The sequence below is a fragment of the Penicillium taxi genome (genome assembly GCF_028828555.1).
Source record: "Penicillium taxi strain IBT 34144 chromosome Unknown utg000004l_segment0_segment0, whole genome shotgun sequence".
In the NCBI taxonomy this organism is placed as follows: domain Eukaryota; kingdom Fungi; phylum Ascomycota; class Eurotiomycetes; order Eurotiales; family Aspergillaceae; genus Penicillium; species Penicillium taxi.
Window position 1 is genome coordinate 610,455 of NW_026643206.1, and position 13,904 is coordinate 624,358.

General features: G+C 43.2%; 3 protein-coding genes across 3 annotated transcripts; 2 read left to right on the forward strand and 1 right to left on the reverse strand.

The window, feature by feature from the left end:
• Window positions 1–2,852: 2,852 nt before the first annotated feature.
• On the forward strand, window positions 2,853–3,119 carry N7495_005137 (WD40 repeat domain-containing protein; the record flags this gene model as incomplete). The annotated part of the gene is made up of 1 exon (XM_057207788.1): window positions 2,853–3,119. One exon carries the CDS (start codon window positions 2,853–2,855, stop codon window positions 3,117–3,119), a length of 267 nt encoding a protein of 88 aa, XP_057061562.1.
• A 394-nt stretch (window positions 3,120–3,513) lies between these two features.
• Window positions 3,514–6,082, reverse strand: N7495_005138 (uncharacterized protein; the record flags this gene model as incomplete). Its single annotated transcript, XM_057207789.1, has 4 exons — window positions 3,514–4,001; window positions 4,054–4,675; window positions 4,729–5,597; window positions 5,683–6,082. 4 exons carry the CDS (start codon window positions 6,080–6,082, stop codon window positions 3,514–3,516), a joined length of 2,379 nt encoding a protein of 792 aa, XP_057061563.1.
• Window positions 6,083–8,971: 2,889 nt separating this feature from the next.
• Window positions 8,972–10,683, forward strand: N7495_005139 (uncharacterized protein; the record flags this gene model as incomplete). The annotated part of the gene is made up of 8 exons (XM_057207790.1): window positions 8,972–9,134; window positions 9,182–9,260; window positions 9,309–9,460; window positions 9,508–9,875; window positions 9,943–10,227; window positions 10,299–10,409; window positions 10,466–10,546; window positions 10,675–10,683. 8 exons carry the CDS (start codon window positions 8,972–8,974, stop codon window positions 10,681–10,683), a joined length of 1,248 nt encoding a protein of 415 aa, XP_057061564.1.
• Between the last annotated feature and the right edge of the window lie 3,221 nt (window positions 10,684–13,904).

Genomic DNA, 13,904 nt, shown 5'->3' on the forward strand with positions numbered 1-13,904 from the left:
GATATATGTGGCTTTTCTATTTGAGTTCAATTAAATCAATTGCCATGTGGAATTCTGAATCCATTATCCATTAATTACTCATAGACTTGTACCATATAATGGACGCGTTGTTAGAAACAAAGAAGCCATCACGTGGCCCCACTCCATCCTTCAGACTTGGTAATATACAATGTAATACAATACCACTTGGCTGAAAGCAGATCTCATAAAACTTCCACGCTAACTTGAAATGGGCAACCGAGACCCTGATCCACCGAGGAGAAGTTTTCCATTTTTTTTCCATTTCCCTACAGAGTACGAATTCATTCATTTTGCCATTCCTGGAATAGCTTCACTTTTATCTACTATATAAATACAACTAATAACTACTAACTATTTTTGCGACATCTGCTCATGCTATAGGAGTTATGATCACATGGCTCTATAGAATCCTCGCGCAATTTAAAGCTTCATTCCATGATCAGGTCTAGATCTGGCTCTTGGGGTTCATTGGGGTCCATCACCATGTGTGTCAACATGTGCTCTGTGCTCAGTATAAATATTACCTAAAAGTATTCTTCGACTCCACTCGATTCGTGTTGTTATAACCTATAAGGCGAGCTGCTCATGTGTCAAATATCCTTGACCTGTTACACTATTCATGCATCAAGTGAAGACATTAGGCCGTTGTCACTTGGTTTGCTATGGTTCGTGCGCAACCGGTTGGTCGGCACTAATCGCCGCGATGCGGTGAGTAAAGTCTTTAAGCCTTGAACATCCCCCGGATCACGCCATGCGAGTGCGGCACATACGTAGGAGTAAGAGAAATAGGTACCTCGGTAGCACGCCTTGTCTACTTCGTATGTAGGTTACAGGTTATATCACTATATCGCTCATTCTCGATTTTCATTTCTCTATTCCGTACCTAGATAGTATTATGTGTACTCTGTTTCATCTTGGATTATGGACAATTCTAGACTACCCGCTCTTAATCGGGGCGTACCAAAGTAAATCCTTTCTCCTGCAATGGATTTTATCGACGGCTATGACATACCATGAAGATCACCTTCCCTTTCCGGCCCGATCTTGGAGAACCCCTCACTGCCTTATGAATCTGATCTGATACTCAATGGATCGGTATCACCTTCTCTGTTGACCTGCCTATTACGCTGCTGACTACCTTTTATCTCAACTCAACCTACTAAATTTTCTACTCTATAACCCGGCAAAATTATATACCGGCTAGATAAGTCTAACTCAATGGTGCCATTTTCCCCCAAGGTTTCATACTCCTAAGTTTTTTCTCATAGGCAAAATCGTGGGTCCACGGGAGCGCAGAAATTTTCTGTTTTGTTGCCCGGAAGGGTGATCCACACTTCTCTCCTGGAGCTTATTTACGCGGCTATACTGACCGGCCCGGTCATACTCTGTTCGGCTTCTACTGTTTCACGTGGGAATCAAGCCCTACCCCCCTTTATCAGTGATTTGATACTAAGATAAGGAGGTCCTTTTTTTAACTTAGCCCCTGGACTCCATCGGAGAGCTCCGATCTCCTTCAAGAAACTACGGAGCGCAGAATACCTTCTATCGGCCTGAGTTGGCGTATGTCGGTGAATAAGGTGGAGCTACTATTATTGATTTTTTCTTGCGTTTTCACTCCTCTCTAGTCGACGGATACCTAGGTTTTACTTGATATTCGGGTTTATTTTCGTAATAGTTCCTTTATAACAACTCAGATATCCACGTGTAGAACTTTAAAGACTTGAAAATTTCTGCAGTTGAGTTAGGTCCACTCGGTGAGCCTTTTTGAGCCTTTTTCTCTTCTAGCTTTCTGAAAAGTTTTCTTGACCTTACAGCGTCTAACTACTGCAACCTTCCAAGGTTAATATTAAGGCCTTCGCCATTTTTAAGATTTACTTAGTACTTGTCCCTCTTTAAAGCTTATCTTGCCCGTAAATAATGGGGAAAGCCAAGGCAGGTTAAGTCTGCAAACTGCCTGCCTTCCTATACATAATATACGCAAATGACTATGCAACCAGTGATATACCACATTAAACACCTTGATTCAGAGACATCTGAAGTATATCCTAGACCCAAGGGCCAACTTATACCCAGGTGGTTGTAGTGACTGGAGATTGAACAGGGATTATATCCCAGCGTTGATGTCTAGTCTGAAAGTACTGTCTATCAAAAGCAAATTTATCTTGGCGAAGAGATCTTCGGCTTAAACATGTGGCCTTGAAGTTTGAGCATAGAGTAATAAAAAGTCTAGGGTATCATTATATTCAATTAGCAGGTGCTGGCACCAGTCATAATCTATCTAAGTACCTAGGTTTGATTTTATGGTGGGACACTATCCATTACCAGCAGACAAAATAACACTTGGGCATTCCATATCACGTGTATGCAAAAATGAACAATTCTGGAAGGGGCAATTTCAATCCTCATCACTAACGACATCTAGATGTGACGAGGATACTGCCCTACAACCACAAGCCATTTGGGTACCGACCTAGCTGACTGGCCAACTGAGCACACTGATCGACACGCTCGCTCATCCTTGGTTTCGCGTTGTCTGAAATTTCTCGCCAGAATACATGTCGCCTATAAAATCTTGGAAAAGAAGTGTCAATAATGTATTTTGCCAACTTTCTTTAATTTCAGGGACAGGTAGCTATCAATACTTATCTACAGTATAATGATCATCAGGTCTTGGGATATTACCCATACAATGCATACATACTCTGGATTGCCTATGTACCGCGATAGGGGACCTTCAGAGGACACTGAAAGGACACTCAGATTGGGTCAACAGTGTGGCGTTTTCGCCTGATGGCACGCAGACCATATCTGGCTCTAGGGACAACACCATCATGATTTGGGATGCGATAGGTTATGCTCCAAGGACACTAAAAGAACACTTAGGCTCTGTCAAAATTTTGGCCTTTTCACCTGATGGCACACAGATCGCATTTGGCTCTTGGGACAAGACCATCACGCTTTGGGATACCGGGACAGGTTATCTTCGGAAGACACTGAAAGGACACTCACGCTCTGTCAACACTGTGGCCTTTTCGCCTAATGGCATGAAGATTGTATCTGGCTCCGGGGCACCCTACCGTAGGAACAGGTCTAGATGAAAGAAGATCTCATCGTACTGAGGACGCAGCAGATTCTGTAGAGAGATCTAGACATGGAGGAATCAGTATACAGGCTTGCCAGACTTCGGGAAAACAACAAAGCATACTACGATAGCATGAAGAAATTGAGATCTAAACCTCTAGAGGTCGGAAGCCTGGTGCTTTATATGACATGCAGAAGCTAAGAGAAACGATCACATCTATATAAAAAAGCTACGCTATCGCTGGCATGGGGCCTTATCGGATTCGATTTGATCTTGGAAGCGGAGCGTACACCCTGGAAGAACTGGATGGAGAACCCATCCTAGTGTACACATAAGTCCCTATGTACTTAGACAGCGAATGACACCGGCCCTCCAATTGACCCAAATCTTCCAATATCAATACAAATCAATCAGTTTCCCTTACTGGGCTTCTTTTTAGGCGTGTTTCGAAGACCCAGCTTAACTCTAGGAACCCGAGACATCTTCTCCAGCACAGGTGTCTCCATTCGAAGAACAGTTTCCCGATAGCAGGTTCCAGTCGTCCATTCATACGAACAAGCAATGGCCCTTTGCATACCCCCTTCTCCTGCGCACAACAGAAGTACGGTTGGTGGCTTGACCGCTTCGAATAGCGTAACTGTCATCGTATTCGTATCGACTAGTGTGAAGATACGCATTGCATCAGGGTTTTTATTGTGTATGGCTCGCTCCACTTTCTTTTTAGTCTCCGGGTTCAATCTCGGGTCACCAGGCTCGCAGTCATCGGATGCTTCTGGCTTATCGTGGTAGGAAAGTGAGGAACCGTAGGCACTCCATCGCAGACGCCCTAGTTTGCCACCGAATATGTGGGATTCGATAGTTTCGAGATCAGCAAATCCTTCGAATCCGAAGAGCCATGCTTGAGAACCCCCTTTATAAAGGCACAGTTAGCTTTCAAGGGATATGAAGACTCGTGTTAACGGGACTGATTGACTCACAGAATTTTCCCCCGTATAGTAAACGAGTCAGATATGGTGAGCAGATAAATGTCAAGAATGGAACAAGGATCAATAGGTAGCCAACTGCTGCCGCGAAGTACATCCACGCTCGGATGGACCATGCCTTGTCCTTCAATTTCTGTGGTAAGTCGGGGTAAACCGTGTCTAGAATATGAATGAGTTTAAAAGTCCATCCGCAAATGATCCAGCCTAAGGCGAAAAAGAACGGAGCTCCGTGGAACAAGATCTGTGTCGCTATTCGCTTAAAAGACATTCTTCGCCGGGCGTTGACCTTCCGAAATTTATCCCAGTGTATTGTCGCTCCGAATGCTCCATCGACCAGAATAGCGTCATTGTCGCAGATTCCGGCTATCTGACAGGTAGGCTCAATATCCCACAGATTGACGCCATACTTATCAGAGGTACAATGCCACGGCTGGGTAGGAGTTTGAGGAAGAACACACATCAACCGTTCAAGGAGCTTGTCGCTATCGTTGGCAAGGGACAAGCGGGCAAAAGCTTGGAATTCTGTATCGGTTTCATCGACAGAGGGCCGTTTCAGAAGCAGGCCCATAAGCGCGTAGGACCGATCGCCCTAGAAGCGGAGTTAGACGCATCATAGGACAAGGCAATAGCGATGAAACTTACATCGAACCAGTCTGCTATCTCTCTCGAAAAAAGACAGTTCAAGGCAGCGCTTGTTAGCTGTAGCCGGCTGAGACTGAGACTTCCTGTGAAGTGATCAATCAGTTGCCTGCTTTCGTGAGAATCTCCCCAGGCATATCTAGCAAAATGATTCTTTGGTATGATTTTGGTAGAGCGCATTTTACCCTCGTCATCTTCGGGACAGTTGCCTCGCTCATAAACTGCGATATCCTGATTTTGGGAAAGCAGAACCTCCGGGAATGTCCATACGCGACCACCCCATTCCTGTAAGAGAGTTTGAAGCCTTTCATCCTCATCTTGTGGAAGATCCTGACCTTCTCTAGATCCGACAGCAATGACTACCGAATCGGCTCCGCGGACTACATCGCTAATGCGATAAACATCATTTGTCAGGTCCGTTTTTGGCATACAAGACGCGCTTGTCCAGTACGCATCGACACCAGCTTCCCGCGCAGCCATGAGACCGATTTCGTTGAGTGCAGCCATGTCTTTCTTACTTTTTTGTGAGAACTGGGTGTTAATGTACGCAACAACCACATACTTCGGGCAGTGTCGATCAGCACCCACGCTCTCCAGGCCTTCCTGATACTTCTTCTGTAGAGAAGACCGATCTTTCCATTCGTGGGGCTCCAGAAGCTTTGCTAGTGGTAGATCCACGTCAAAAAGGAGAGCGCGAGGCTCAAGCAGCCGAGCCATAGTCGGAAACGGAGTCGTGCTTTCCGCAGAGAGAGGTTGACCAGGAATCTTGATCGCCGGGTTTCTTTCGACAGAGTTGCGAACAATCTTACAATATCCCCAATAGCGAAAGGGAAAGGGGTCGTAACGGCCGTCGTTTACTATCTCGCCGGTATCTGAGAGGCCAGGTATGCCCATCTAGTGCTCAGAAATTGGTTAAATATTAATCTCATTAGCAGTTATGGCTAGGAAAATCTTCACTTACCACATAAACAAGTAAAAGACACGAGACAGGCCATTTCAAGGCTACTTGAAGATAGTCCACGGTGCGAAAATGGCCTCTGGCTCTTGGATCATCGAAACTGTTCATAGCCCAGTTGGTAATCCTCAGCGTGATAGGCGAAACATTCCGGATGGAGGTTCTCTTGTACTTGGCGTCCTTCAACGCACGATAGACATCATCAGTGCACTGCACTACCAGCTCCTTGACTCGACCATCCTCAGGGTCAAGAAAGCGCTCTCCAGATGCGCCATAAAAGACACGTTGAAAATGATCTTTATGGCGGAAATTCTCCTCGTTGTCTTTATAGGCGGCCGCTTTGTACGAGCGTGGTGTGCTAAATTGATACTTGGCTAATTTCGTGAAGAAGTTTCCGTGCATGCCTTTTAGTTTGCTTCGAGGGGAATTGGGCTAAGTGGAATGAGAAATATGAGTATTTGATTCGGAAGAAACTGCCGGGAGAGGCTTAAATATATGCACTCCTTACACGATGCTCTTCAAGCAAACCAGTAGATTCCTTTGTAGTGAGCACCTATCGAAGAAATTGTTCAACGTCTTACTCGCGCTCCCTTCAACCCAACCATCTTTTTGAGCCTACTCACGGGAGCTTTGGTAGACTCATCGACCTTGCTTGAGCTGTCGGTACTCTAGAGAGGAAGGTGAGCTTGTGGTCATCGTTTCGCTAGGAGTTGGAAGAGAAACGTACCGTCCGAGATACTGAACCTGTCTTCTCACTTGTGCCCGCTTTCTCCTCTTCTTCGCTGTCAGAGTGGGACATCATCGCAGACGGGTCATGAAACCCACCATGTCTTTCGGGGGTAGCCTTTTCTAATGTCAACACTAGAGTGCAAGCACTTCTTGAAGAATCTACTCACCATTTGGGCAATGTAATAAGCAACTTCCGTTATAATGCACCGGAAGATTTATGTGCAAGTTAAATGTTTAAGCAGCTCTGAGCATACTAGACATGAAGCGTTGGTAGAAGGTGCTGCTTTATATATCTTTTTATATCTCGCAGACCACCTCCCATGGTCACTTCAAATACTGTTCAGCTAAAGCTTAGGGCTGACGGGAAGGAGTCATATGTACAAGGCCAATGCACAGGTAGCGAATCAAATAGATCCCCAAGAAAGCAAATATGCAGGTTGCACCCTCAAACGTTGGCGAGGCTGAACCTCCGATTTATAATCAATATAAAATAAATTCCTTGAATAACTATGGGACCTTACAGAGGACCATAGGGAAAGTTTCTGGTCAGCTCAACCTGCATATTGGTAATATGACCTGTAGAATACTGATTTATACAACTAGGATATAGTAATTAATATTATTTCCCTGAGTCTGACTTTTATCATTATCATCATGAAGACTCGATCAGATATTGTCATTTGCGTACAGGTTGTAAGCCCTAAAGCTTTCACTGGGCTTACTACTGCTGAAATTGCTACTATGATTGTTTTATCAAAGTCTAGTATGAATTTAATATATATGCGTTGCGAGCTCGATGAGGCATTTAAATCTCCGTCGGAAGACACCGGGGACGGGGCCTTTGTGGAGATTTACCACAGAAAACGGCAAACCGACGCGCGGACAGGTAAGCTATTTTTGATATTGGCTCTTTGAGGCTTAATACCGGCTCCATTTTGGCTTGATATTAGCTCTCGATATAGCTATTAGTGCCTATATAGGCCCGTGGCATCAATTGGTATCGCTATTGGAGGCTTATTATCCTCCTGAAGCTAATTCCTTTTGCAAAAGAATGCTTTCAGACACGCCCTGCCACCTTGATTCAAGAGGATAAAGCTCCTGCTCATAACCATCGTTTTCAGTAGACAGTGTATGATATCTCTAAGCTAGCGCGTCTACTCTGGTGCCCAAACTCTCCTGGTATAAACGCTATTGAGTCTGCCTGGCTATATCTAAAGCGTACTACTACAAAGAAAGGTGCGCCAAAGACAAGAGCAGATGCTACTTCTGCTTAGGTGAAGGCGTAGAGCGAGATGCCGCAAGGAAAAATTCAAGTCTGGATTGAAAGTATCTCTCAATATATCCAAGAAATCTTTAGGGTAGAGGACGGCAACGAGTATAATGAAGGAAGGAGAGCTAGGAGGGATAGTAATCATATACATCAGAGAAGAGCGAGACCACCTATCTAGAGGCTGGTTGGCAGTGGTAATAATATTTTGGTAATTTGAAAACATTTTTACTATTCTTAATTAGGAATACGCGTAAACTTCCCCAGCCAGAAACTTTTGTTATGGTCCTCCGTACGCCCCCAAATTCCAATATCCCTACAGGGCCTTTATTAAATCCGTGATAAAAGCTAGCGCTTGGGGCGATAAGAGAAAATTACCATGCCACAATTTACATCGCCTTTCTCATATATTCAAAAATAACTTGAAAGACTAAACCACTTTGGAGAGTACTAAACTCAAATAGGTGCCTAATATGTTTGTCACCACAACTGTTCCAAGATTGGATGTAGATACTTTCTGGCTATATGCAAGCTAAACTTACAAGAGCAACATAGCGGTAATTCTACTGTTCCTACCACTAGTAACCAGGAATGACTTAAAGCTCTTCGTGAAGGAAACACCTATCCTCCCTAGTTCATTAGCCTCAGTTCCTGACGCGAGCACGACAGAGGATGAGAACAAGCTTTCGATACTACGTATCAATAATAATCCTCGGGTAGATAAGCCTCAAAGTGGAGATAAATCGTAAGTAGAGATGTTTGGGTGTGACCAGTCTGCAGAATTTTGGCACGCATTACATATCATACATATCAGACCTATCAGAAGTGCCGCACCGATCACAGGCCACGAGGGCCGAACCTTTTTACAGCTCACTTCCGTAGTGCCTGCCCAATGAGGCAAAGAGCGGGGCTTCAAAGTGGAGTCCTTCCGTCGGGATACATCCTCGATGAGATCTGATGCATTCAATGCCCTGACCTGAGTCATTGCGTGGTGTTGGCGTAACCAAACCTCCTAGTCCAATGAATAGAGCCAGCCTTGTCTCGTGCAGTGGCGGGCCTGGTTGATTGGCCGAGTCTCGAGCAAATAAATTCCAGATGATCACTTGCCCTAGGAACAGGTCAACCGGAATACTAAATTGGGGTTGAAATGCCCGACTTAGCATTAGGGGCCAATGCTGGGATTTTCAGCCGCATTATGTCAAATCCCCCACCTAGCCTCGAAATGGCACATTGTCCTCTCCTACACAGAAGCCGATTTGGCAAGCGTCCATCACCCCCTAGCCCCAGAATCAGAAATGCAATTTCTGTCACCAGGAAATGCTACATTAAACTCGGAATGGAATAGACGCCAGTATGATGAGTTTGAGAAAGACTTTTTCAATGCCCGTCGACATTTACCCTCCTCGTGGATATCCAAAAGTCGGAGCCCAAAGTATCAAGGCTTTGAATGGCTAGAAAGTAAGCGCCAACACCCTTATCATTGTGAGCAGTACTAAGACCAACAGATGGAACCAGTGGTGCGGAGATTAGATGGCCCGAGGTATCCGATCTTGCGCAGCGCCCTGAAAAGGCAGTTCGAATTGTGTAAGTTATCATTGTCCACCGGCTGGCTACACTGCTAAAGAATCTTAGATTCACATCCCTTGATATTCCTCATCGGAATGGGGGACCAAAAATTCTTGATCTATACAAACATTATTCTATCCCTGGAGCGTTTGTAGCAGAAAGAAGACAAGATGTTGCTTGTTCATTTGGCGCCACCCATGGTGTCGAGGGTACAACTTGTATGTGAATGCTTAATGTTTCTTTTCGATTGGCTAATACGGGCAAGACACGTGGTTTCACTTCCTATGTAAAAATATTCCAACAGCAAACATTGACGGCGTGAAAAAGATTATAAATCAAAATAAACAGAATGAAAGCGATCCCAGTCAGGCGGATTATAGCTGGGTTCGCTCTGCTTACTGTCTAAAGGTAACCCGGCCCTCTAAGGAGAGCAAAGCTACTTCGGTGGATTTGATTACCTTTGGTAGCCGCAAGGAGCTTTATGAAAGATTCAAGCTTGTTTCTCAGTGCATGGTTTATGAGGAGATCATTGAAGACCCCCATTGTTTGTTGAATGTCGTATTTGATGTCTTATATGAGCAAATTGATCGTCTCACATGGGAGATTGCGGATGTTTTCACACCTGCGGAAAAGGTAAATTCTACTCGGTCACTGGACAAGAATAAACACATTAGGAATTCAAGCTGATTGTTCTTCTCAGAAAGTATTAAGCACGGCCAGCAGAAACTCGGGATTGAATACTGACGACCTAGATTTTCCTGGTATGCACTGGATCCAACGACACCAAATCTACTTGCTCGAGGCCATTGAAGCGTTTACAGAGACGCTGAACGCGGCCTCATCTCATTATGAAAATGTGATCTCGTCTTCCTCTATTTCGACAAGTTCAACGCTCGCGGGATTTCAATATACAAAGATGCTTCTCAGATCCACCGATCTACGTCTACAAAGTTTGGGAAAGCGGACAGAATCGATTATCAATCTGGTAGGTCTATCAAAACCTCTTTTATCTACATCTTGAATAGAGCAGACTTCGAATATTGACACTTCTATCAGGCCTTCAACGTGGTTACTCAGGCTGACTCACAAGCCATGAAAGGCGACAGCCAAGTAATGAAGAACATTGCCATTCTTACTATGGTGTTTCTGCCTTGCACGGCAGTGGCGGTAAGAGACAATATCTGCCTTGTCTATCACGCATAGTTTTTGTCTAATGAGTCCAGACCTTCTTAAGTACACCGTTCTTCTACCTCGATGATTCTAAGAAGCTGGGGGTTTCACCATATTTCTGGATCGCATGGGCGGTATCAATTCCGCTGACTTTCTTGACTATCATGCTTTTTTTCCTATGGTCACGACTTATGGACGTGCTCTCTAAAATTACACCACATACAAAAACCCGACCATGACTTACAACACCCACACAATTTAGGACTTCTAAAACTGCTCAGAATACTCAATTAAGACCCTGCCTCCTCGATTTTGCAAATTTAGTTCTGTCGGTTGACTAGGTTATTACCGAAGCAGACAGCTATTGATATCGTTTCTGTACGTATATAATAGGTGTATGCATATTGGGTAAAAGTGAAGTGTCATTCTAAAATGCTCAGATGAAAGAAGATATAGTAGCTGCCATGCCAAGATCATATGATCTTGGTATGTCAGCTGATATTCGTTCCAATAAGTTCCCTCAAACAGAAATTCTCAGAGTTAAAGTCCATCGAGCTTGATGGGTTTGGGCGCTAAGGTGCTTATATAAACCTCTCACTTTTTAGGTTTGAGGACAAAACTCAACGCTTGCCCCTCAGCCTCTATGGAGATTTTTCTTCACTAATACTCAAGCTCTATCATGGCTTAAGTGTAGACAACCTGTACTGCTCTGTTTTGGATGGCACGGAGATCGTATCTAGCTCTGACGACAAGACCATCAAGTTTTGGGGTAGGCAGCGCTTAAAGGACTATTCTGATAGGATCCACGAGTGCCGATACTCATCGATATGCTGAATACAAGGCCTCAGCACAGCTAAGCCTTATCTCCCATTTCCAATATCCCATGTGTATAACAAGGTTACTTAACAGACAGGCTTTATTAACGATATAATTGGCAATTTGTTCTGGCCAAGCCCGAGGATTCGTGGCAAGCATTTGAGGACACGATTGCTACCTGCTCTCCTATCTTTTTCTCTACTCCCTGATTTGCCCTCTTAGTGAAGCAATTGGCTCTGTATCTGGGTATTATCAGCATTTTGTCTTATCTCGACGTCAAATGAATAAATATTCTTTAACATATCCGGGGTGCTGCCATAGTGCATAAGCCAAGCATTTCGAATAATTGCATCAATGCCTTCATTATTGGTTTGTATCATAGGCAGCATTAAGCTATCGTCGAGAAAATTCCATTAGATTACCTCAAGTCTTGGCAAGACATCTAAACCCATTTCTATCAATTGGAAATCATTGAACGAATCACTATCGTTTAGTAATTGAATGCTATCGTCTGTTTTGGTAATTGAAAATTCATATTTTCTGGCTTTCATAAATTAAAGCATCTTAAAGAACAAAAGCGGACGAACTAGTTTTTGCTCAAGACTTTTTCCTCTCGTTTGCTGAATCCTCTGTCATTTCCGGGAGGGTTCGTAATCTTGATGCAAGAAGCTGTTCTAGTTTCCCATTGTCTCCAACATGAAAGGCTCGAGCCATATTATCAAGCAGCTTTCCATTGGCATTGAGCTTATTTTTTGCATTCTTGAGCCTTGGATCAAGATTTGGGTCAAATTGGCATTCAGTACTTTTTTCAACACATCTGAAACATGGTTGATTTCCTTGACACTGAAAGCTGTCAGTTTAGAGGTACGCCAAATCTCAAAGGGTGTATCTACATCTACTCTGCACTTTTCACAAGCCTGACAGGAGGTCGATTGCATACTGATCTTAGCTGGCAGAGTGAAAATGGCTTGTTGGGAGTGCTGATCAATCATAGTTGTGGCGCGTGGCTATATATAGCTTGCTGAATTGACGAATTTGTTTCAGGTGATGGAAAATATTTGCAAAAATAACACTTGTTTTCGTTGACGCAGAAAATTTCCGTGCAAAATTATGCTGAGATGTGAGGATCAAACAGGTGAAGTGATGCGATTATTATATGCAGTATCTCTGCTTACTGAACTATTTCCGTCCGTAAAGTACTGGCTAATTAAAAAAATAGAAGGAATCTTTGTATTACTTGAATACTTGAAGTAGCATCAAGAGTTCAGTCAGAGACAATTTATTTTAGTAAACTTTTATATGTATACTACTATGTTTTAACCTTCTATCTTTTGATCGTTCGATCTTTCAGGGAAATTAATCTGATTCGATCATCTACTTTTATAATGTATGTATTTCTATAGGGAACTCCTGTTGTGTAAATAACTAGCCTTTTCCAATGGATGACAATACCTCGTGATCAAATTCAAACGGCCGCAATGGTGGTACATTAAGTTCATACTTACCGTATGCTTCGAGAAATGGAAGAATATCACTAGTAATAGTTTCATCGGTATTCGGTAGTGCTTCTCCCAAGTATGAGGATTATCAATTTCAAGTAGACTAGTATTATACAAAGGAATGTGATTTTCATCTAGAAAACTCGCCGATGCTAGTGTAGTTTTCTATGTGATACAGATTTGCAAGAACTAACTTGTCATATCCCAAAACTCTATTTTGTTATCTATCATAGAAACTTGATGTGGGAAGATCTTTATCTGTATTTCCCCATTATATCTAACTCATATCTTATCTATTTTTGGGATCATTTTGAGATAACGTCGATTACACTTCAGCATAATAAAAGCTTTATGCTGAGGAAGCCCCTTTTAGATAGGTAATCAGCGATTCAAAAGAGAGAATGGTCGTTTTCGCAGATTTCTAGATATGAATCAAGAGCACAATAATCTGACCAGGCAAATGACTTAACCCCTAAGTAATTTCTTCAGGCCAATGTAAATCACTATTCTCGAAGCTTCAAAGTTTTCATCTGCTTAATCCGTTCTCTCCAATTGATATATTGATAAGACGTTAGGCAAGCTCGTTATCCCACGCTTACGACAGGAGAAGCGAGAATTTGGCACTCAGTGTACCTTTCAGGTGTGTAAATCCTATAAAAAATTTGAAACTAAGTGCGACGGTGGAAGGCCGGTCTGCTCCTAGTATGGTCTGGTTAGATGGTTTTATCTGGAACAAAAATTCATTCAACAGCAAATAAAAGAAAAGATTCTTACAGAAGGAAGTCGATGAGTTTCGGGCACTACTTCAGAGTATTTTCCGCCTTGAAAACAAGGAAATACAGATTTAATGCAAATTAACATAATTTCATAGAGCAATAGCCATATAGAAGATACGGGGTTTCATGCTTTAGCTCCTCCACTATCTGGGCGCCTACAGCGTTAAACCAGGTCGATATCTTAAAGGAGATTTTAATCAAAGTTCAAAAAGCAGGACAACTAGCCACAACAGAATCAGCTCGAAAATAGCATATGCGCAGCATTAAGACCTCAAATAGCGGATTGGGGTGATATTGGCCTAATCCATCTATCAATACACAACTCTAGCTTCAAGTCGATAACTCGATCACCTCAGAAAACTATTACCTTGCTTATCAAAGCTTAACAAATACCCAATCAG